At 34.3% G+C, this 23,831-nt stretch overlaps 2 protein-coding genes across 11 annotated transcripts; both read right to left on the reverse strand.

Annotated features, from left to right (window-relative positions):
- Positions 1-131: 131 nt before the first annotated feature.
- Positions 132-22,765, reverse strand: slc22a7b.1 (solute carrier family 22 member 7b, tandem duplicate 1). 9 transcript variants are annotated; one of them, XM_087288735.1, is made up of 11 exons: positions 22,664-22,765; positions 7,758-8,255; positions 7,288-7,391; positions 6,729-6,883; positions 4,618-4,786; positions 4,429-4,552; positions 4,237-4,346; positions 3,933-4,147; positions 1,754-1,862; positions 551-757; positions 132-245 (listed from the first exon to the last, which is right to left on the reverse strand). In XM_087288735.1, the coding sequence occupies exons 2-11, from the start codon at positions 8,136-8,138 to the stop codon at positions 179-181; spliced, it is 1,641 nt and encodes a 546-aa protein (XP_087144861.1). In that variant the 5' UTR covers positions 8,139-8,255; positions 22,664-22,765; the 3' UTR covers positions 132-178.
- Positions 11,541-22,765, reverse strand: slc22a7b.4 (solute carrier family 22 member 7b, tandem duplicate 4). Of its 2 annotated transcripts, XM_087290384.1 has the most exons (11): positions 22,664-22,765; positions 18,309-18,692; positions 18,097-18,200; positions 16,198-16,352; positions 15,066-15,234; positions 14,355-14,478; positions 14,148-14,257; positions 13,849-14,063; positions 12,395-12,503; positions 12,099-12,305; positions 11,541-11,782 (listed from the first exon to the last, which is right to left on the reverse strand). In XM_087290384.1, exons 2-11 carry the CDS (start codon positions 18,684-18,686, stop codon positions 11,701-11,703), a joined length of 1,653 nt encoding a protein of 550 aa, XP_087146510.1. In that variant the 5' UTR covers positions 18,687-18,692; positions 22,664-22,765; the 3' UTR covers positions 11,541-11,700. The 2 variants fall into 2 exon arrangements, with proteins under 2 accessions (XP_087146510.1, XP_087146509.1); XM_087290383.1 differs by lacking the exon at positions 22,664-22,765 and having other exon boundaries at positions 18,309-18,814.
- Positions 22,766-23,831: the final 1,066 nt, after the last annotated feature.

A 23,831-nucleotide genomic window follows, 5' to 3' on the forward strand; every position in this document is an offset into this window, starting at 1 on the left:
GTACAGACGATAGATTTATATTTGAATATATTTGAAACTTATAGTAATGAATAAAATTGTTTTATATATATATATTACAAAAGCTATACATATATGATTTAACAAAGGTACATAATACCAAGACAATACAATAATGAATAAAATCTTTTATTAGATTCATTTTCTTCTCGAGTCAAATTCATTTTGTCTCCTTGAAGGTTTCCAATCCAGGCTGATATTCCAGTTGTGAACACACTGATCTTTTCCTATAATAAAAACATATAAAAAAGAAAAAAATTGATTCAATATCAAATAAAAAAAATGTTTAATAAAAATAGAATGTATTTCTATGTAAAAAAAAAAAATTTGTTCCTGCCTTCATTTTTCAGTCGAACTTTTCTAGTCATCTCAACTTAAACCAGTCAAACTGACTAAAATATTTTGTTAAACTTTGTAAAGCTACGAAACATTTAGTTGAACCCTGATTAACGTATTAAATTAAGTTAAAGTAACATAAAATCATTTGTTGTTGCAATTTTTTTACAGTGTAGTATATTGAGTCATCATTCACCTAGTTTTCTCAATGTCCTCAATAGTCTCAGGAAGCCGCACATTGTGGGTCTCAGGAAGCAAAAGTGCAAGGAGGCCTGCAACAATGGCAACAGAGCAAAACAAGACCTGTGGCAGAGGAAGCCAGACCTCATCCAGGAGACTCACGAGAGGAGCGAGAGACACACCCACACGGCCAATGAACGAGCTGTAGCCTAATCCATTCTGCCTGTATTTAAACAAGCACATATACATATTCATACATACATAGATACATACATACATACATACATACATACATACTGTACATACATACATACATACATACATACATACATACATACATACATACATACATACAGTACATACATATTCCTTTGCTGAACCAAAATTTTTTAATTCATTTCACTATGTACATAAACATTTAGTTTGAAATGCAACTTATTCTACACACAAATGCATTAATTTCTTAAATACAAACATAGTAAAAACTGTTGTTGCAATATAAAAAAAAATTTATTTTTAATGAATTTTAATTTAAAAAGTAATCTTATTTTTATTGTTGTTGATTTTGATGACTTAGGTTTAGGAAACAGCTACAGTACCATTCTAAAGTATAATTCAATGTATTTTTTTTATTCCTCACTATAAATAGTTTTGTTCAAGAGTGAAAGTAAATACATTTATAATAAAAAAGATGGCAATTAAATAGGATTTTGAACTTTTTTTTAACCAAAAAAGTACATTTTTAAATTGAAAAAGGTGCTTTTCGAAAGTTGAGTTTCCACAATACTATGAAACAAGAAATTAGCACTAATAATTGTAATAAAAAATATTAGAGATATTGTACCAATAATAACTGATCATAATAACAGCAAATCATCATATTTAATGATTTGTGAAGGATCATGTCACAATGAAAACTAGTGTAATGATAATGAAAATTCAGCTTTGAATAGCAAAAACAAATTCAGTTTGAGTGTACATTCGATTACTTATTTAAAATTGACAATTTTTCACAATTTAACAGATTGTACTGTATATTTGATTAAATAAATTCAGCCTCAGTGAAACATTAATATTATAGTAAACCCGAAATTATTTATACAGTATCCCTTGCAAATTCTGGTTCAAAGGTAAATAAAAGCATAAGCTGCTATTATATTATATATGTGAAATATATATGCAATATATAAATGAAATATATAAATGATGAACAACTGACCGTAACACAGTCGGGTAGAGTTCAGTGGTATAGAGAAAAACACATGTGAAAGAGGCCTCTGAGAATCCTTTACCCAGTACAGCGATGACAGTACGAGGCACCCACAAAACTAGAGACAAACAAAGAGAAAGACAGAAAATTTAAAATAATAAAATTTATGTTCTATGAAAAGGTTAATATCACTCAAGCTATAAAAAAACATACTACAGTGTGTCTCTATAATAGCACTAAAAACAACAACAACAACAACAACAAAAAGATTTTATATTAAATGTAGTTTATTAAAATTGTATGCAGCTACTTTTGAAAAATACCAGGTAATGCAATTAAGACATAATATAGAAGTATAATAAATTTTGAAATGAAATAAAAGGAAGTTTTTCCTTAGGTTTTTATAGATTACTGTTCTGAGGGAAAAGGTCTGTGATTGTGAGAAATAACCTCAAAGATGTGAAATATTTACTGACAATTGTGAGAATAGCAAATATTTTTGAAGTATGTGTAATCAGCAGGGGTTGTTTAACCTGAGTCAATGAGTGAGAATCTATTCATAAATATCCCACTTATAGTTGGATTTGCATTTTACATTGGGATAGGGTGAAGCCATTTAAAAAACTTTAACTTTAACTTGACACATGAATTTGCCTTAATAAATGAACAAATATGATTGACATGCTGAACACCTGCCTGTGATATCACAATGAATGAGTTTTTCAGTCTGTTAGGACTGTGACATTCCCATTAATTATTGTTCATTTATGTAAATAAACTAAAAAGCCAGACACATTGCAGTGATGTTATAATAAATGACTAACGTGTAAACACAAAACATTTACATATTAAATTCAATGAAATGACACATTATCACAACATCATAAAAAAGGTTTTCTGTAACTGAATAATCAGGTGTTTGGCTTGAGAAAGCAAGAACAGACAGTCCACATAGGCGTTTTAAAATCTTGTAGTTAGAAATAGCATTTCTCAAAACTTGTTAGGGGCTTTCACACCAAATAGTTACAGGAACACGCTGTAAACATGTTCCCTGACAACTAATTTCCCTCCTAGACAATTTTTCTGGTTGTATTATTATAAATGATGCAAGATCACTACCACTAGAGGACTGTGTCTTCATTGTGTGTCAAGGGTTTTGTGATAATGGAGAAGGAATCAATGGGATAATTAATTCAAAAGTGAAAATTAGACAGTTACTGTATTTACACACCCTCAAGCCACTGAAGATGTAGGTGATTTTATTCTTCAGTAGAAAATTTGTCAAGATTTTTAGCTGAACCTGTTTTTGACATTAAAAATGTCCAAAATGATCTTTTTGGCTCCTGATGATACACTGAGCTCTTTTGAAGTGATACAATTGGCCTGAGCAAGAGGTGTAACATTATATATAATATTATTAGCTTTAATCCAAAAGTGTAGTGAGGACAAGCTCTCAGTCACATGATGTATGTGCAAGCTTTCTGTTGCTTTAGATATTAGTTCATTAATCTAAATGGAGTCTTTATAGCATCTTGTATTTTATTAAAATCTTTAATTATAGCATCTTAGATATTCGCACACAGGTCAGGATCATTTTGACAAAAATGTGCTTCTTTGTTCTCTTGTCACTTCACACCTAAGTGACTGGAAGCTTGTGCATATGATTGATTAAGGCTAATAATATTGCAAACAATTTTTAATTTCTGCACTATTTGTGTTTGATCTCAAAAGCGGATGACCATTGACTTGCATTTTATAAGTCACAAAGGACCACATATTCAGCTGACAACCTTCTACAGTCACTTACTTATTCAATGGTCTGAGGGTAAGGCAATAACTGTCATTTAACATTTTTAGATGAACTATCCCCAAGTTATGCAACTGAAACATCCTTTGACAAATCATCAGTGCTGAAAAATAACTAAAAAAATAAAGCAAAACGAAGGCCACGTGTAAATGTTGCAAACTTGGTATACACCGGTATTTTGTATGGTGTACTTGCAAAGTATCTCCTATTGATCTAGATTAGACCCTGTTCTGAAGCAGGAGCTAATTTAGTTCCCCCAAATGATGTTACAACAACTAAAATCATACCTAGTTCCTGTGGGTACTTTGTCCAATAGTTCTAGGAACTGAGAAAAAATTCCTACAATGTGAAAGCCTCTAATAGTTGTTTGTAATCCTTTACCTCTGGGAATGAGGACAGTGATGCCAATGCAGACCCCTGTTGTAATCATCGTTCCCACCTGACTGTATCTCCGGCCCAGTTTATCAAGGCACACATATGCAACCAGTTTTGATGGCAGCTCTATGGCACCGTAAATAAACTGAGTCAGGTAGAGGTTCAGCCCAAAGCCGCTGATGTTAAAACTGATGCCGTAGTAAGTAAACGCCACTCCAAACCTGATAAAAAGTATAAAATAGTCATTTACATTATTCAGAGCTGAATTTGAAGATTTGATGATTATAAACTCCACAGAAAACATTCCCACCAGGTGATTCCTGTAAGCATAGCCAGTTTCCGCATCTTTGAAGACCTCACAAGATCCAGATATGAATATGTCCTGTCACCTCTGTCAGCTATTATAACATTAGCGAGGGTCTAAAAGGACATTGTTTCAAAGCTTTAAAAAAAAACGCAGCAAACCTCATCCTTTTCTTAGTGTTGTATGTTGAATATTTACCTCTGGTTTGATATCTCTGAGGTTGTGTTGTCTATTATTGACCGAAGCACATTTGCTCAGATAAAAATGAGCCTCTTCCAGTTTTCCATTGGCTATTAGCCATCGTGCTGACTCTGGGAGCCACCTAGAGAACAGGGCAGTTAATGATTTGAGAAAATTGGACATCCACAAGTCATAGTTACATCTTACCTCCATGTGATCATAGCCAGTGCGATTGGAGCAGTTACTGTGAGGATCAGAGCCCTCCAGTCATTCACAAGATAAGCAACGCCTGATAATATCATACAGCTGAGAGACCAATCCAAACTGATCATAACACCAGCAATCGTCCTATGTGCAATATCCGCCCATTCTATGCCTGAGGAAATATAATGTGTATTCTTTAAAATAAACTCACAACATAAGTGGGAAATTCTGCAAGTATGGTGGAACTGACTTGATAGCATATAGTGTATGCAGAAGGACTTTTAATTTTCAGCAACCCAGTTCAAACAGTTACAAAATTACTGTGTTTAAGGTCTGTTTTCTTAAAAAATCAATGATCTTCACTGCCTGATTGACATATGATACAAAATATGCATGAAGCACTGCATCAAAATCCGTTGTTGCTTGTCATGTCATTAAAATATGGACATTTATTTTACCAAAATATTTTCAATGGAGTTTCTGCTCTCACTTACTGCTCCTGATGTGGCTTGTGTTTAAACTGCTGTTCATCTTTTGCTATTTCTCCCGGAAAACGTCCAAAATTTCACCCCGCCCCCGGTCCTCAGCTTTTTGGTACACAGTCTGTAACACCACCGGATTACAGTGGCCACCCAAAACCCGATTCATAGTACAGTTACTAACACCACATTACAGTAACCCGGTTCTCATCTGTGTTATTCAGAAAAAAACACTATCACCCTTTCTCAGATTTTCAGTCAAATGTTGGCAGGTATGGCTTTAACACCTAAATGAATGCTGAAGCCTTTGTAACTGATTGTATTTTAATTACATTACAACATTGATGCTGTAACAGGAACTTTATAAAAATTAAATAGTCACATTACTCTTTCACTGGAATTTAATCGGTGTGAAAGTGGTTACCACTTGGTGTGGTTAACAGAAGTGGGAGGAGCTGAACAAAGACATCACCATGCAGCCCAAGACTATTTACTCACTGAAGCTAAGCAGGGCTGAGCCTGATCAGTTCCTAGATGGAAGACCAAATTAGAAAGCTAAGTTGCTGTTGAAAGGGGTGTTAGTGAGGCCAGCAGTCTGCGGTCTGTGTGAGTCCTGATACCCCAGTAAAAGTGAAGGGGACACCATTCTGTCATTGAGTGCTGTCTTTCAGATGAGACGTTAAACCGAGGTCCTGACTCTCTGTGGTCATTAAAAATGCCATGGCACATTTCATAAAAAGTAGGGATGTAACCCTGGTGTCTTGGCCAAATTCGCTCCATTGGCCCTTACCCTTCATAGCCTCACAATCTCCCCATCCACCGAATGGGCTCTATCACTTTCTCTTTATTTCACCCATAGCTGGTGTGTGGTGAGCGCACTGGCGCCGTTGTCCTGTGGCTACCGTCACATCATCCAAATGGATGCTGCACACTGGTGTGGGTGTGGAGAGACCCGCCTCATGACTGCAAAGCACATTTGGTGTATGGTCATACACGATAAATGCGCTACATAAATACACACATTGCATTACATTAAATGTGTGTGCTGCATGCTTTGCTTACTACTACTCTCTGATTGGTGGAATTTTATGTACAACTTTATGGGTAATGACTTTTTTGATATTAAGAAGATGGTTTAACAGCCACAATGCAAAATAAGACTGATTAAAACCGACTTTTACCGTTTCTGACAAACTGTTTCTTTTTAGCCAAAACTATTGTAAGTTATTTAATTGTTCTTTCATTGAACAAAGGTGTTCATTCAGACCATAAAAAAAACATTGTTTGTGAAGTAAAAGTAAATATGAAGAGTTAACATGCAAAAACCTCTAAGTGCCATCTGAAATTTCCAATGAAAATAAGCATTTTTCTCAGACTCCAAAGTTTATGTTGGGTTATTTCATTTTTAACACCTTTAAAAGAGTGTATTCTTCACCATAAACTCGAAATTACTGAGCCTACAGACAGGAGTCTGCATAAAAATGCACATTTTTTTAAGTAACTATCAAATGGCTGAGATTTTTTGCTTCTGAACTCTTCATATGATTGCAAATAAATACAGTGAATTAAATATATTAATTATAAAATACATATGAATTAATCTGTCCAGGTTCAGTCATTTCAAAAAGCACTCACACAGGACAATGGAGATGATGCTGATGCCTGTAAGGCCCATTCCAGTGAAGAACCTCATAATAGCAAACACGATGAAGGACTGAGCGAAGGCACTGGCCACCCCAAATGTAATGGATATCAGGTAAGCCAACATCAGCATTCGTTTCCTACCAAACCTGAAACAAACAGAAACAAAACATAGGAGAGAATCTACAATACTGTATGTGTAACATGCTATGCCAAATGCTAATTCGTGTAGAGTTTAAAGTTACATATAGTAATGCATTCTAGACAGTCAGTTCATCTAAAATGATCCTTCATATGGATGTTAGTTTGAAAAGTCTGATTCATTCTCACAAATCGACTACATATATTGTACTTTGAAGTGTTTTTGTCGCACTTAGTACAATTTCACTTATTTGTTTTAGGTACTGTAATTTCATATTATTTGAGAGGTACACTCATTTAATTGGTAGGACAATTATTTGTATACATGTTTTTACATACTAACTTCAGATTATAAATTTGTGGTCATTCATTGTCATTTACTTCACCTCTTGAGGTCTAATATAGGACTCACCTGTCAGTCAACCACCCAAAGATGGCCGCTCCAATCATCACCCCAGCAAAGAAAATGGTCGCTGTGGCTTTATTCAGACCTCTTCTGTCGCACACCAAATCAAACTGAGAGATGAAGACATATCAGAGTTTTTCAGTTTTTTATCTGTGATTTACAGCGATGATCTGAATTAGACACAAGGAAGAATTACAAACTGTTTTATGGCTAAAGTACACTACAAACATTACAAAAGGAGATTACATAAACTGAATGGCCTTTGGTCAAAAATGAATGAATGAATGAATGAATGAATCAATCAATCAATCAATCAATTAATTAATTCATCAATCAATCAATCACTTGAATAAAAACAGCACACTTCAGTTTTAACATCCATTAAGGTTTTTAAAGACTGTGGATACCACACTGAGCATTATTTACAGCATCTAGTTATGCATATAAATAAAAGTAAAGTGAATAAAGAGACTTACCTCAGTAGCCAAGGTTGATTTAAAGGTGCTGTTATCAAAGCGCCATCCATTCTGACACTCCACTACTGGAAGATCTGAGCTGCTGGAGGAGTTTATCAGCAGCTGAAACTGAGGATGAGAAAACATGTGACAGGAAGCAGGAGTCCCGTCTTCCTGTGCTGGAACACCCACAGTCAGTCTCTCCTCCTGAGTCAGATTCCCAAAGATGCCATCAGCACTCAGAGAGCTAATGTCGCAGTGATGAGATGGGATGGCGGCGATAAAGTTGTTCAGCAGGAAGTGACATGGCAGCGTTACCCTTGGAATCACCAGAAGAGCCATGAGGCAGAACTGGTATTTTCCAAATCCTCCAACCTCAGCCAACAGGTTCTCAAACTTCATCTTGGGTGATCAATTCCTCTGATACGAATCAGAAGCAGCAATGAGGGTGATATGGACTTGAGCTTCTCCAAACTTGGACATTCACTGCTCTGATGTAGATCATTAACCTCTCATGTACTGCTATGAAAGACATTCATACGGATTTTTCTTAATCTCTTTTTCACAAACACATACAGTGCACATATAGGTAATGTTTTTATGTTATTTTTTAATTTTTGTAACTTAAACAAACAGCTGATATAATTTACAAACATACATGGATAGTTCAAACTCACAGACTGTACAGTACATTAGTGTTTTCCTCAAGTAAATTAACATCTAACACAATGTTTAAACCATAGTGGAGGGACTGTTAATTTACTAGACTTTTGAATGAATTTCTTACTGCTTAATAATTTGCCAGCGTTGGACAATGTGTAGTCAAACTGAGGGCAAAGGCAGACTATTATATTACATTATATTATATTATATTATATTATATTATATTATATTATATTATATTATATTATATTATATTATATTATTCATTCATTTTGTTTTCAGCTTAGTCCCTTTATTAATCAGGGGTCGCCACAGCAGAATGAACCACCAACTTATCCAGCATATGTTTTATGCAGCGGATGCCCTTTCAGCTGTCACCTATCACTGGCAATAACCTACACACTCTTGCATACACACGCATACACTACGGCCAATTTAGCTTATTCAGTTCATCTATAGCTCATGTCTTTGGACCTATGGGGGAAACCAGAGCACCCAGAGGAAACCCACACCAACATGGAGAAAAAAATGCAAACTCCACACAGAAACGCCAACTGACCCAGCCAGGGCTCAAACCAGCAACCTTCTTGCTGTGAGGCGATTGTGCTACCCACTGCGCCATCTTGACAAGCCATATTATATTATATTATATTATATTATATTATATTATATTATATTATATTATATTATATTATATTATATTATATTATATTATATTAAATTATATTATATTATATTATATTATATTATATTATATTATATTATATTATATATCATATGTGAACCATAATTTTGGTCAATTAAGATGGTGGATTTGATTAAAACTGTAAAAACGGTATTATATTGAGTTAATATTAAAATCTGAAAGAATAATTTTCTATTTGAATGTGTTGCAAAATGTATTTTATTTCTGTGATGCTAAATTTTTTTTTAACAATTTCTTCAGTATTGATCAGAAAATCCTTCAAAAATACACTTTTTATGCTAATTTGACACTCAATAATCATTTCTTATTTTTATCAATGTTGAAAATAGTTGTGCTGCTTAATATTTTTGTAAAAAGAAAAAGTTGCTTCTTGAAGAGAATATTCTCCTTTACTGACAATTTTGAACTTTGCTCAAAGCTTTGCACAGTCATCTGGTGTGATGCAACTTGACAGCACTAGGCTGGGAAAGAGACAATTTGTTGTCACATATTCCTTAAATTCCTTACATATTCCTTAGTTCATTCACCATAATCTGTTTTACTGCCATCTACAGGTTAGGACTGTACATGCAGCAACTGAAATCAGTTATGTTCAGGTCCATCAAAGTTTAGTCAAAGCTTTTTCACAGGAAAAACTTCTTTCAAACCATGCCAGTTAAGTTGAGATAATGAGCTAAAATGTTTACAAAAGAAAAAAAGTTCTGAATGTGACAAGGTATTTTGTGTAGACTGAAAGTTACAGAATATGGAAAAGATAAAGAATACACACAGAATATGATTTCACTAATAAAAACAGAATCAAATTAATTAGATATACAATTGAATCCGAAATTATTTGCCCTCCTGTATAATGTTAATCTTTTTACATTTCTTGTGATGTTAGCACAAAAATATTGGCAAGGATATATTTTTAATCTGGAGAAAATCTTAATCTGGAGAAAGTCTTATTTTGTTTCAGTTTGGCTGAATTCAATCAGTTTTCCATTTTTAAAACAATTTTAGGGTCAAAATTATTAGCCCCCTTAAAATTAAGATTTTTGATTGGTAACAGAACAAACTACTTGTCATCCAATAACTTGCCTATAGTTGACCTTATTAGCCTAGTAAAGCCTTTATTTGCTGTCTCCATGATGAAGACAAAATAAATTAGCTATTCTAAATCAGTTAATGAAACAATTATTTTTAAAAATGTTTTAAACAGCACTCAGGAAACATTTTTTAAATAATAATAGTTTTACAGGAAGGCTAATAATGTTTACAATTTTAACTGTTTGTGTTTTGCTTGCTAATGATTCAGTAACTGCCATCTTTCTTGTTTTTGGTGACAGTTGCTGAATAGGCTCAGGTTGTGGACTGTTGACACCTTCACATCTTATTAACAGGGATATATTCAGGTCAAATTCAGGGATATAATAAGCTGTCCAGGGTACACACAGCCTACATACTAATGCTGGCACTAATGGGTGCTGTCCATGGTGCTGTGTACTCAGAATGAGACTTTGAAAAGAGAGAGACTAACTAAACATCTATAAACCACAGCTACACTGAGCTGACTGCTCTTATAAAGGGATTTCTACACAAAACATTTATTAAAGGCAATTTTTATGCATTAACTTAACATAATTTCAATCACTTAATGCTATCCTTTGATTATAAAAACATATGCATAGACTGCATAGATTATAGTATTTACATCTCATTATTAATCAATTTTACAGATGTACATTATCAACTTCTGTGAACTGATTAATTGTAAGAAATACTGTTGTATACAACAAATTGTGTAGCATTATGAATATAGGTATAGAAAGCTTAGTACAGTATTGGGTAATATGGTTATATTACCAGTTGATATATTAACACAACAGTTATAGAATTAACACAAAATGGAGTACTTGTGGCTGTAAGGGTATCCGCTGTGTAAAACATATGGCAGAGTTGTTGGCAGTTCATTCCACTGCGGCATGAACGTTTAATAAATTATTATTATGTTGTCATTCATTCATCATCACCCTCAACTGCAGTATGTATGCAAGTAGGTACTACAAAAATACAATATTTGCCTAATACTACTGTATACAGAAAGTGTTCCCATCTGTTCCCATGTCATTTTTTTAATTAATTTGTTATTTAATTTCTAAACACGAAACAGGCTTATTCGATATTTCCTCACACACATATTTTATTATCTCTGGCAGTGTTTTTAGACTTTAAATCAGACCAGATTGGAGCACAGTGTTCAACTCAACAGACAAACAGTAAAATACCTGAAGCAGAAAACTTTAAAATACATTATTTTTTGCACTTCAAGTTACAGAAACATGCCTATCAACTCATTGCCTGAATTGTAAGGAGGAGCGTGGTCTCAAAATTAAAATCAACTGATGTAGACAAAATCACAGAAGAGTTTCAAAATGGATCAGCCATTCAGAATCAAGGAGAAGCAGATTTATTTATTTTTAAAAGTTGCACTGATGACATTTCTTTAATCCTACAGGTAAGAAAGCAAGTAAGACAGTCTGTACTATCATTAATTTTATTGATTATTGATGTCAAGTACAGCTTATGAGCAAATGACAGCTTGTCTGTATCAGATTATTGTGTTGTGTCTGCTGTGAGGGGCAACTTTAAAGGCATGGCACTTTGATCCGCTGTTGTGAAATAGACAGGTTTCTTTCTACAAAAGATACATAATAAGGAAAATTAATAAACAAAAAGACAAACAACATACTGTAGCACACTGTAAAATATTTTATGATAAATTTTTTATGACACCATATGTTTTTAGTTCATTGTTACTTATTAATTTAAGTTAATAATGTTCTAACCTAATTTTATAAATTACGCAATTACGTTTTAAGTCAGTTTTACATAATATAAGTTAAATAGACTCATAAAGTTAATTTGATTTAACAAAGAAACAAACAAACAAAAACAGCAAAAAAATACTTTCTATTGTATCACAAAATGTACTTTGAGAGAACTTCTTATACCTCATGTCCTCAATATCTTCTACAGTTTCTGGCAGACTTGCATTGTTGGTTTCAGGAAGAAGCAATGCTATGATACCACAAAAAATAGCCATCGAGCAAAAAATAACCTCAGGGAGGAGCTTCCAAATGTCTTCTAGGAGCATAATAAGAGGAGAAATGGATGCTCCCATACGTGCCATGAAATTGGTGAAGCCAAGACCATTCTGCCTACCAATGTGAAAGACAAACGGCAGTAGCATTTCCAACATCAATTGAGTTAATCATTTATAAAGGGACATACAGCATTATATGCTGACCTCATGACTGTAGGATAGAGCTCAGTGGTGTACAAAATCACCGTCGTAAATGAAGCCTCTGATAGTCCTTTCCCTAACACTGCAATTACAGTCCGAAATGTCCAGTATTCTAAATACAAAAACATAATCATGGAAAAGAGTAAGTCAGTAAGAGTAAATCAGGCTACACTTTTATTTGATGTCTTATATGATACAATTTGAAGGCGTAAATTAACAGAAAACAACCATGAATCACAAAATACTGGAAACTGTTGAATTATTCATGAATCAATTTTTAAGTGTAGATTCTCTGTTAGTTAAAAACAGCATTGACCATAATGAGAATGAGAAAAGTTGTGATAATGAAAAAAAGGTCTTCTTTCAACTAAAATAAAATACTTTTGCTATTAAACTATTACAATTGTTGTAACTATAACAGCTGATAACTATAAAACATAAGTTGTGATAATTAGGTGGGATACTAAGTACACTCAAAAAAATATGTTTACTGTTTGTTCAAACTACTTATTTAAAACGAGCTGAAATTCTTGAGTTCCTAAATTCTTGAGGGTTTTTTGGGGGACTAAACTTAATTGTTTTATGTTCAATGCACTTAAATTTGTAAAAACTAATATATTAATTTAATTTCTTCAAGTTGTCCCAAATCAAATTGATTATGTGGATCGAAGGCTGAACGTGTGAAACGATGCGTCCAAAATGGCATATACTTCCATACTATATAGTACACTAAAAACAGTATGTGAGCCGAGTAGCATGTCCGAATTCATAGAATTCGAAAATCAGAAAGCAAGTACCCTGATCACCCTCTACTACCAGCAAGATACTGAAGTGTGCATCGGATGGATGCTGCGCTATCACATGATGCTCTTTGAATGTGAGTGAAGCGACGCAACTGATGTGGGTTCGTTATCATGACAAAATGAGGGATGTAGTACGTCTGAGTTCCATTTATACCACTGACATTCATAGTGTATAGAATGTACTTTTCTTACAGCCAAGTAGTACATATAAATTTAAATACAGTACCTACTGAGTAGGCAGTTTCCGGCGCAGCCTAAGTGTTTGTTCTTTTTTTTACAAGGAGATAAAGGTACAGGAACTAAAAAAATAAAGATAAGCTAACTAGAGAAATTAAGTTGTAAAATTCAGCTGTGAGAATAAGAAAATTTAAGCTTTATTAACTTTTAGTTTATTGTCATCTGTTAGTCACTCAAACTGCCTGCGTGCACTCTATAAATAAGATGACGCATGTATATATTTTGCTATACTTACAATGTAAATGACATGGTAATTTGAACTTGTTATGAGGTACATATAGGATTGTTTTTTCCTGCTGGTTTCAACCTTGCATTTCAGAAGCGCTGTTGTTTAGTGGAGAAACACTGATTTAAAGTGCACTTGAGACTAAAAAGCTGCCTAGTTTTAAACTGTAATGACACGTTGTATCTGCAAACCTGTAGGTGTGATGATGTTGATGAGTATGCAGAATCCTGTGAGCACCAGTGTCCCAGTCTGAGTGTTCCTGCGGCCCACCTTGTTGAGGCTGAAGTAGACGAGGATTTTCGCTGGCACCTCTATGGCAGCATAAATGAAGTGTGTCAGGTAGGGATCAAGCCCAAAGCCTGTGATGTTTAAGCTGATGCCGTAGTATGTAGAAGCAACTCCATACCTGCAGAATATAAAGAGAAGATGAATGTAGGTTTTTTGCTTCTTTATATACAGTACTTATAATTGCACATGCATAAACACGTACCACACTATTCCTGTGAAAAGCGTGAGCTTCCTCAGCTGTGGAGTTTTTACTAGGTCTAAGTAAGTGTAACTGTGACCGCGGTGATCCACAGTCACTACAGTGGACAGAGTCTGAGATGGAAAGTGTTTTACATGTTTTTTTATAATAATCATTGCAGACATTTAAATGATTGCACATAACAAAGACGGTAAATGGGATCCTTTTTACCTCTGGCTTGACTCTAGATGTGAAGTCTAGTCTCTTGTTAAAAGTGGCACATTTGTGCAGATACTTGTATGCTGTTTCTGTCTTTCCATTGGCTATTAGCCACCGTGCTGAATCAGGGATCCACCTGTAAAAATATTAACATTTGTCACCTTAATATTTCATTTTAAAAAGGTTATTGTTTAAAATATTTAGATAATATTATTTGAGGGTGTCACGGTGGCGCAGTGGGTAGCATAATAGCATGATCTTCAATATAAAAACCTTCAATATAATAATAATAATAATAATAATAATAAATTAACTAAATTAAGAACATACTACCTAAAAATTACTTAATGTCATCAACAACAACAAAAAAACTACCTTTAAAATGATACATGTTTTATTAAATTTGATTTGAAAAAACTGCACGATTCTTTTTCTGTTGTAATTTTAATAATGAAATTATTATTTTTAAATATTTAAATTTATGTAACATAATCCAAAATATGCAAACATAATAATAAAAGAGATACTTAAGAAAATCATTTGCAATGGGAATGACAGCTCTTTTTAATAAAGAAAATAAATGTTATAATGTAAGGAAGGAAAATGTAAAAGCTATGGCCATTGATGACAAAGGATGTTTAATTAATGGTGGAATAATTGTGAGAGGAACAATGAAAAAATATCCCCCACTATAAAAAAAAACATGTAATTGCTTCCCCTTACCACCAGGTGGCTGTAGCAAGAAAAAGAGGAGCAGTGACAATAACAATCAGCAGCCTCCAATCAGTGACCATAAAAGCAAAACCAGCCAGAAGCATGTTGCCTATACTCCAGGACATACTGCCGAACAGACCCATAAATGTGCGGTGCTTAGTGTCCACCCACTCAATACCTGTAATTAATAGAAAATAAACTTCACAAAACATTACCATATTTCAACACATTCCACATACAGTATACATCCCATTGCAATTGCTTGTGCATAGTAACACTTGTCAGATTTGATTTGTGATCTAACTTTAATAGAACTACGAACAGTATGGAACTGTTGGTTACCATTACTCTGTTTAATTTACACAATGTTTGGTCATATGGATTTTAACAAGTGAAGGGTGAGTTATGATAGATACTGAGTTATGACAAATTAAGATTAACAGAGGTGAACTAGTAAAGTGGCGGATGTAGGCATGGGCAATGTAGGTGATCCCGAGCCAAGACCAATCCCCTTTCCACTCCGGTTTTTCACTTTTGCCCGGGACAACCCCCCACGCTCTTCATATTGACTGCAACACCACCCTATCATGAGAGTAGCATGACCGTCATTTGCCTAGAGCGCCAGTTAAGTTTAACAAAAAATGTAATACATGCAATCATCATCAGATATTATAGAAATTTAAATTGTGCTGTTGATCTAAATCCTAAAATATATGTTTTTTGTTGTTGCATAATTAGAAAAATTTAGGAAACTGATTGCCTAAGAATGTCTAAGTAAAACAGTGTATTAATTTTAAGCAAGCATAACTTAAAAAGTTTCTATTGACAACTTTTTAATAAAGTAAACTTCAGTACCGTTTACTCAAAAAAATGAGTAATGTTAACTTTATATTGGGCAACGCAGTGGCTCAGTAGGTAGTGCTGTCAACTCACAGCAGGAAGGTTGCTGGTTCAAGCCTCGGCTGGGTCAGTTAGCCTACTGAGTCAAGGCTCGAACCAGCGACCTTCTTGCTGTGAGGCAACAGCACTACCTACTGCGCCACTGCTTCACCCACGCCATAGTGTCATGATTAAGCTTAATGCATAACATAATGCATCAAAATCTGAGCAAAAAAAAGAAAGATTTTCAGATATAACTTACTGAGTACCACTGATATGTTGCTGATTCCTGTCAGTGCTAAACCGGTTAGGAAGCGAAAGGCAGCAAACATGATGTAAGAGCTTGAGAAAGCGCTGGTAACACTGAACACTATGGAAAACACATAAGACACCAGCAGCATGCTCCTCCGACCATACCTGAAAAATAACACAAGTATTCACTTTGCTGCTTTCATTGAGCTCCACTAGAACAATGAATCTATTGTGTATCTATTTATAGTGACAGAACTCCATTGAACAGAGTTTTAAAGTCGAAGTATACATTTATTCTGCCTCCAAAATGAGATCAGATAAAGGTAGCACCCAAAACAGAGAGTAAAGCAGAGTTTGGATTTAGTTGTGCCTTGATGCCTTCCCGCCTTATAATACTGCCTCCGAATGCAGCCTTTTAAAGCTTTCAGATGCAGCCACTGAAAGCCTGTAAAATAATTATTGTTATTGCTTGTAAATCAAAAGAACGCGATGTTTACTCATGGTTGATGCAGAAAAAGCTATTACTGTTATCTCTCTATATTATAGTCTCACACAGACAATTGTATAGACTCTATAGTCTAAATATAGTTTAGAATCAGAATATAACAAAAGTTATTTTAATAATGTTATCTGTCAATTTGATGTCGATTAATTGCAGAGCTGGTCTAAACACAAACATAAGAGCACAGGAACGGCTACAATCACACAAAATTAAAACCCATCCTTAATGCTGTTATGCTCGAGAGCACATTTTAGGATTATAAATCACAACAGATAAGACAATAGCCCTTTTCACACTTTTACTAACAAAATTAGCGATAATTTTTCTATGCAGAGATCATGTGTGAACAGGCCAAAGTCTTTAAAATATTTGTAAAATCTTGTAATATTAGCAGTAAATTGTCAGAATTCTGCTGTGTGTAAATCAAATGATATTTTTTTTTAAATAGAGTTTTAATTAGTTCTTAGAAGCACATTTACTAGTTTATATTAGTTTCTCTATTAGTTTTTTTATTGGGATATTTGTTAGGTGCAAGATTCAAAATCATCAGAATAAATATTGTATAATAAAAACTCAACCATATATCTATTTTAAACGTGTCAGAGGACACATGGCCACTATTATCTACCACCCCCATCTATACATCCTCAAATTCAAACACAACATCCTACAAGCTAGCAGTCTAAAGTAAAATATGCTGTTGTCATGTCCACTCGTTTTAGTCGTGGAAGCAACAGCGAGGATGACTAGAGAAGAATCGTCTCAATCTGGTCAATGGCAGCAGGATTACAGACTCTGCGGTGCTGTACGGGTAGGAAAAGTTTTTTCCTATAGGCTAATTTTAGTAGGTTTCAGTTAGATATGTACACAATACAGTTTCTGTCAGTTCTATTTTAAACAAAAAACTTATTTTTATTTCAGTTAACGAAAATTATTTAAAATTTTAGTTTCCGTTTTTTCATTTATATCGTTAAATATAATAACCTTAATAGCACATTTTTTAATATACTGGTAAAGTTGTTCTGGTAATTTTATGGAGGAAGGAGCTAAAGTTACATATAAAGTTACAACAATGCAATGTCCACTTTATGCTTGCTTTAGGAGTTTAAAGTCTCACATATTGACTATTTTTCTGGAAAATTACAGGTTAATTGCCACAAACAGATCATGTGTGAACAGGCCTGTTTTAAAAATAGCAGACATTTTATTCTTTCAATTTTTAGAATGAGCAGTCAGAAAGCACATTTCCAGTATTGCTTAGATTCTGCTGTGTGTGAAGAGCAAATATTTAAACATAAGGATAAAGTTGTTATTGGTATTTTAAAAGGATTTAAAAGTTTTTAGTTTAAAGTTTTTATAAATTTATAAAGTTTCTTAATAGTTATATGAAGTCTGTTTGTGCTTTACTTATCACAGAGCACTCCAAAGAACACAGCTCCACACATGACACCCACAAAAAATATGGTGGCTGATGCTTTGGCCAGTCCCCTCTTGTCACAAACTAAATCAAACTGATACAAAGAAGGAAATAAAGAGGGTGGTTGTTAAAATAAAATAAAAAATGTGAGTGGTATGAATAATATGAATGAACCACTGGATAAACCCTCTTAAAGCTTTACCTGTGTGGCGAGAGTGCTGATGAAGGTGCTGTTATCAAAGTGCCATCCATTCTGACACTCCACTACTGGAAGAGCTGAGCTGCTGGACGAGTTTATCAGCAATTGAAACTGAGGATGTGCGAACATGTGACAGGAAGCAGGAGTCCCATCTTCTTGTGCTGGAACACTGACAATCAGTCTCTCCTTCTGAGTCAGATTCCCGAGCCCGTCGGCATCCAGAGAGCTAATGTCGCAGTGATGAGACGGGATGGCAGCGATGAAGTTGTTCAGCAGGAAGTGACACGGAATTGTGATGCGAGGTATGAACAGCAGCATAACAAGTGCAATCTGGTATCGGCCAAAGCCATCTGTCTCATCCAGAATATTATCAAACTTCATTGTCACCTGGATTCTCAGACAATAAAACATTGTTCATTTGAAGACATTTACTTGTTTAAAAGACTGGAGTTTTTATAAAGTTTTTTTGTTATTGTTTTATTCTAAAAAGACATGTTTAATCAACATTTATAATCGCTAAATCCTGAGGAAAAATGTTCCACAAAAATATTAAGCAGCAAAATCGTCACAATCTTTGGATACTAATTAGTAATGCAAAAGTTATTGTATTAGATTGATAATAATCCTCTTCGACACGGTGCTACCGTATGGCAACATGATATATATGTTCATTTCCCTGCCACTGTTTCTTTAAGACCAACATTGAATTTTTTTTTGTTGGAAAAAGAAGACCATAGTGGAGCCAATGTGCTTTGATTAAGTCTCATGACATGCAGTGTTTTTCTGTAGCGTGATTTCTGACAGACTGGCGTGTATTGTGAGTAATTGCTGAATGCAAATGAAAATGTCAATAAAAACAAAGGATCAAATTATGTCAGATCCACAAAAAATTCTGAAACATCACCTCCAGTAAATTATGATGACTTATTCATCACTCAAAAAAGTTTTGATCAAATTAGTTTTTTTGTAAATCGATCCAATGTATGTGTTGCCAAATGGCAACACAGTGCAATAGTGGAAAATGCAATATTGCAATAGTTTAGCTAGCTAGCAAGAAAGGAGTGATATTTTAAGTTGTAACAACAACAACATGAAAGCTAGTAATATAATGTTGATTAGTTGTAGGTTAATGGCATTTGCATTACTGACAAAATCTAGTTTTAATGGTAATGCTACTTTTGAATATATATGAATACAGGGAGCAGTGTATTAGCGAGCACCACCATGTTCTATGGTAAGTGAAAGAAGAAAAGGACAGAACTGGCTTTCCTGCAGATGAAAGTGAGGATGAGATGGGTTTTAGGGACCATGAGAATGATGCAGATTGGACATTTGATAAGAGCAGTGATGAGGACAGTTCAGGTAAATTAGCTCTGAGGCAGATAAGACAAACATAGTAGTTTATAGTATAATTTATAAACATTTTTAGCTAGTAGCTGCATTATTCTGTTGCATCTGGATATGCTAGACTTGTTATTTATTTGTTAAAATATTTATATTTAATGTATGTTCTCTACATGATGATTCAATATTATGTTTGTTTTTAATAATATTCAGCAAAAAAGAATGGAATAAATGAAAACTGTTGGAATATGAATGGTGGAAAAGTATGTTTTAGGTTTCATTTATAAGTTCTGTGTTAAAGCTTTCAATACTGCAACACCAATTAAATAATTTCAAACAACAAAATATTAATTCATTATAAGTTGTAAATTTGAAATTTCTAAGCTAGATCCACTGTTGGACGTTGTTGCCATATGACAACATATCATAAAGTACCTTAAAAAAAGAAATTTTTCCAAAATTAAGCCATTTTAGGAAAAGAAAAGCCCCCTTTGATTTTTTATTTATTTCCCAAATTATGTTTAACAGAGAAGGAAATTTTCACAGTTTGTCTGATAATATTTTTTTTTTCTGGAGAAAATCTTATTTGTTTTCATTCATTCATTTTCTTGTCGACTTAGTCCCTTTATTAATCTGGGGTCGCCACAGCAGAATGAACCGCCAACTTATCCAGCAAGTTTTTTTACGCAGCGGATGCCCTTCCAGCCGTAACCCATCTCTGGGAAACATCCACACACATTCACACACACACACTCATACACTACGGACACTTTTAGCCTACCCAATTCACCTGTACCGCATGTCTTTGGACTGTGGGGGAAACTGGAGCACCCGGAGGAATCCCACGCGAAGGCGTGAGAACATGCAAACTCCACACAGAAACACCAACTAAGCCGAGGTTCGAACCAGCAACCCAGCGACCTTCTTACTACTGCGCCACTGCCTCGCACTTATTTGTTTTATTTCGGCTAAAATAAAAGCAGTTTTCGAGTTTTTAAACACCATTTTAAGGTCAAAATAATTAGCCCCTTTAAGCTAATTTTATTTCTGATAGTCTACAGACAACAAACCACTGTTATACAATAACTTGCCTAATTACCCTAACCTGCCTAGTTCACCTAATTAACCTAGTTACGCCTTTAAATGTCACTTTAAGCTGTAAAAGTGTCTTGAAAAATATGTCAAATATTATTTACGTAATAATAATATAGTCATCATGGCAAAGACAAAATAAATCAGTTATTAGAAATTAGTTAATAAATCTATTATGTTTAGAAATGTGTTGAAAAAAATAAATCTTCTCTCTGTTAAACAGAAATTGAGGAAAAAAATAACAAGGGGGCTATTAATTCAGGGGAGCTAATAATTCTTACTTCAACTGTATATATATTTTTTATAGATCTATCATAATGCATGCAGTAGAGGGTCAACTAGGGGATATTAAAAAAAGAACCATGTTCAAAATATCACAACAATGGTAACACTACAATAAGGTTGTATTAGTCAGCCACATGGAAAGAACCTTTATGACGATATATGTGCATATATGAAACCTATATGCAACATATATGCACATACAGTATATGATAACACACTGCATATATACGTATACAGTATATGCCACATTTAGGCAAAATTGAGGTGCATATATGTGCCATGTAGGTCTCCTGTATTGCTTCTTTATATCCACATGTACTGTAAGTCATATATGTATATACAAGATATGTCTTCTATGTAGCTCATGTCTCACTTTGGCAACTGTCATACATGATGCTTAGCTCATATTTTCTATTATTAGGGCCATAACAAAAAAACTAAAAAAACGTATGCGTGTACAAACACTTGAAATTGGTATCACATGTAATTGGCCTGTTATGGAATTTAACCATGGCAAAATAAATGAGCCCACATGGAAAGAACCTATAAAAACAAATAATTTTCAATATAGGTTTTAAATATTAGTGATATTTGTAAAATTGGCCATTTTCATATTATAGGAAAACGGCCAATTTTATGTATATCACATATATTAAAAGCCTATATCAAAACCTATAATAAAACATATAGGTTCTTTCCGTGTGGGAAATGTTGGTTAATTTATTTACTAACATGAACAAACAATCAACAATACATTTATTACAGTATTTGTTCATGTTAGTTAATGAAAATACAGCTGTTCATTGTTATTTACGTTATCTCACAGTGCATTAACTAATGTTATCAAACATGAATTAGGATGTCAATAATGCATTAGTAAATGTTGATCTATGATTAATAAATGCTGTACAAATGTTGTTCATATTTAGCTCATGTTAGTAAATACTTTAACTAATGAAACCTTATTGTAAAGAGTGACCAGAACACTTTTCGACGATACCTCATTGTTTCAATGTTTTTGTTGCAGCTAATACTAAAACAGAAAACACTAAAATGAATGAGAATTTACTATAATTAAGAGGAAAATGAATGGTTTGATATTACTTATGTAACAAATCAATTAGTAAATGGTTCAGTCTGCAGGACACTTATTGTGCTGATGGACTGAAAACAATGTTAAGCAGCGTGAACTCTTTTTAAGTTCATTCCTTCACCCTACATTAGCCTCATAGCAGGCACTGGACCACAGGGGTTCAGCTCTCTGTTCGAATGCTGTGCACAGCTGTAGAGACACACACAAGCTGGACTAAAGCACAACCTGTCCAAACACATTCACAGTCTGAAACAGATATGCTTAATCAGTTATTAATTCAATGTCAATAAATGGAAAAGGTGCACGTTTTAACTATGTGTTTGTCCAGTTGAAGTTATTCAAATAAATAACTTTTTTTAATCTGTCTGTGAAAATATCATCATGAATTAAACTTTTATTCTAATCCAATCATTCATTCAGAAGTGATAATAACAAACAGTCATGGAAAATAGAGGAATTGTCCACAGTATGTCCATCTTTGTGTCCACTCTGATAGAATTCCAAGACAATTTTATAAAAAATCCAGGAGGGAAAAGACACTCACCTCTACTTTAGCTTGGTTGTTGAAGTGTGCAGATGAACTTTACAGAGCGCCGAGATGATGAAGAGCTTCAACAAGCAGAGTCAGAGACAGACAGAAAGTTACAAGAAGACAAGAATGAACAGTACTTCATAAATGGAGGCTAAACGAAGCCCCTCCCCAAATACTCTTCATCTTTCCTCCCTCTCCTTCAGCCATAGTGAGATTCTGGTTTCGGCTGTTGAGTAACTCTTTCTGTCCCATCAGTTTAGGTATGTTTGCTTATTTCTTCATAGTATAAATCCTATAACTTCAAAAAAGAATGTTATAGATGTATTTGGTTTTTAAGTGCAGTAATTAAATTACTTTTCAGACATAGGGTTTCTAAAAGCCATTTAAATTTACTTTTGATTTCCTCTCTGACAAACTGACTCAGCTCTCTACCTCTATCACCTGTTAGTGGATCACCAGCTTCCTGACAGACAGACAGCAGCTAGTGAAGCTGGGTAAACTTTGGGTAAAAAAAAAATCTCTCCCCGGGAGCAAATAATTCTGGCCCAGATTCGGCATAAAGCTGGCACAGCAGGCATTCGTCTGGCACTGGCATACAGCATGTGGGCCAAACATTGCCCAGGTCAGGCTGAGGTGGCACTGTCTTACAGGCGGCACTCAAGACTTGGGATAGATATCAAATGTATTATTTGGCCCAGATGTTAAAATGTATATTTGGGCCACGTAAGTTTGGCATATCTTGACCCACTTTTAAAATACATTTGAATTGTTTTTGAGTAAAGAAAGATTCTATCAATCAGGTCGCTTTAAGAAAAGCACAGCCATGAAGCAAAATGCTTTATGGGTTTATAAAAAACATTGCAGTAGTCGCACACTAATATATCTGGCGCAGTTCAGGCCCAGTTATGGGTTTTTAACTTGGCTGAGACTTGGCCTAGATGTGGTCCATGTTTTCCTCTTGTATGGAAGCCAGACTTGGTCCAGTCATGTACCCTAATTTACTGCGGCATGTGGGCCAAGCAACTGCAGATGGTGTGGGCCAGATCTAGGCCAGAGAAATTTTGCTATGGGGGTCACTATCAGCACTGGTGTCCTTCTCCCTGTGTACAACTGACTGCACTTTTACAGTCTCCTCTGTCAAGCTCCTGAAGTTCACTTATGACCCCACAGTAATCAGACT

Source organism: Danio rerio, chromosome 17, assembly GCF_052040795.2.
Source record: "Danio rerio strain M-AB ecotype USA chromosome 17, GRCz13ab, whole genome shotgun sequence".
Classification (NCBI taxonomy): domain Eukaryota; kingdom Metazoa; phylum Chordata; class Actinopteri; order Cypriniformes; family Danionidae; genus Danio; species Danio rerio.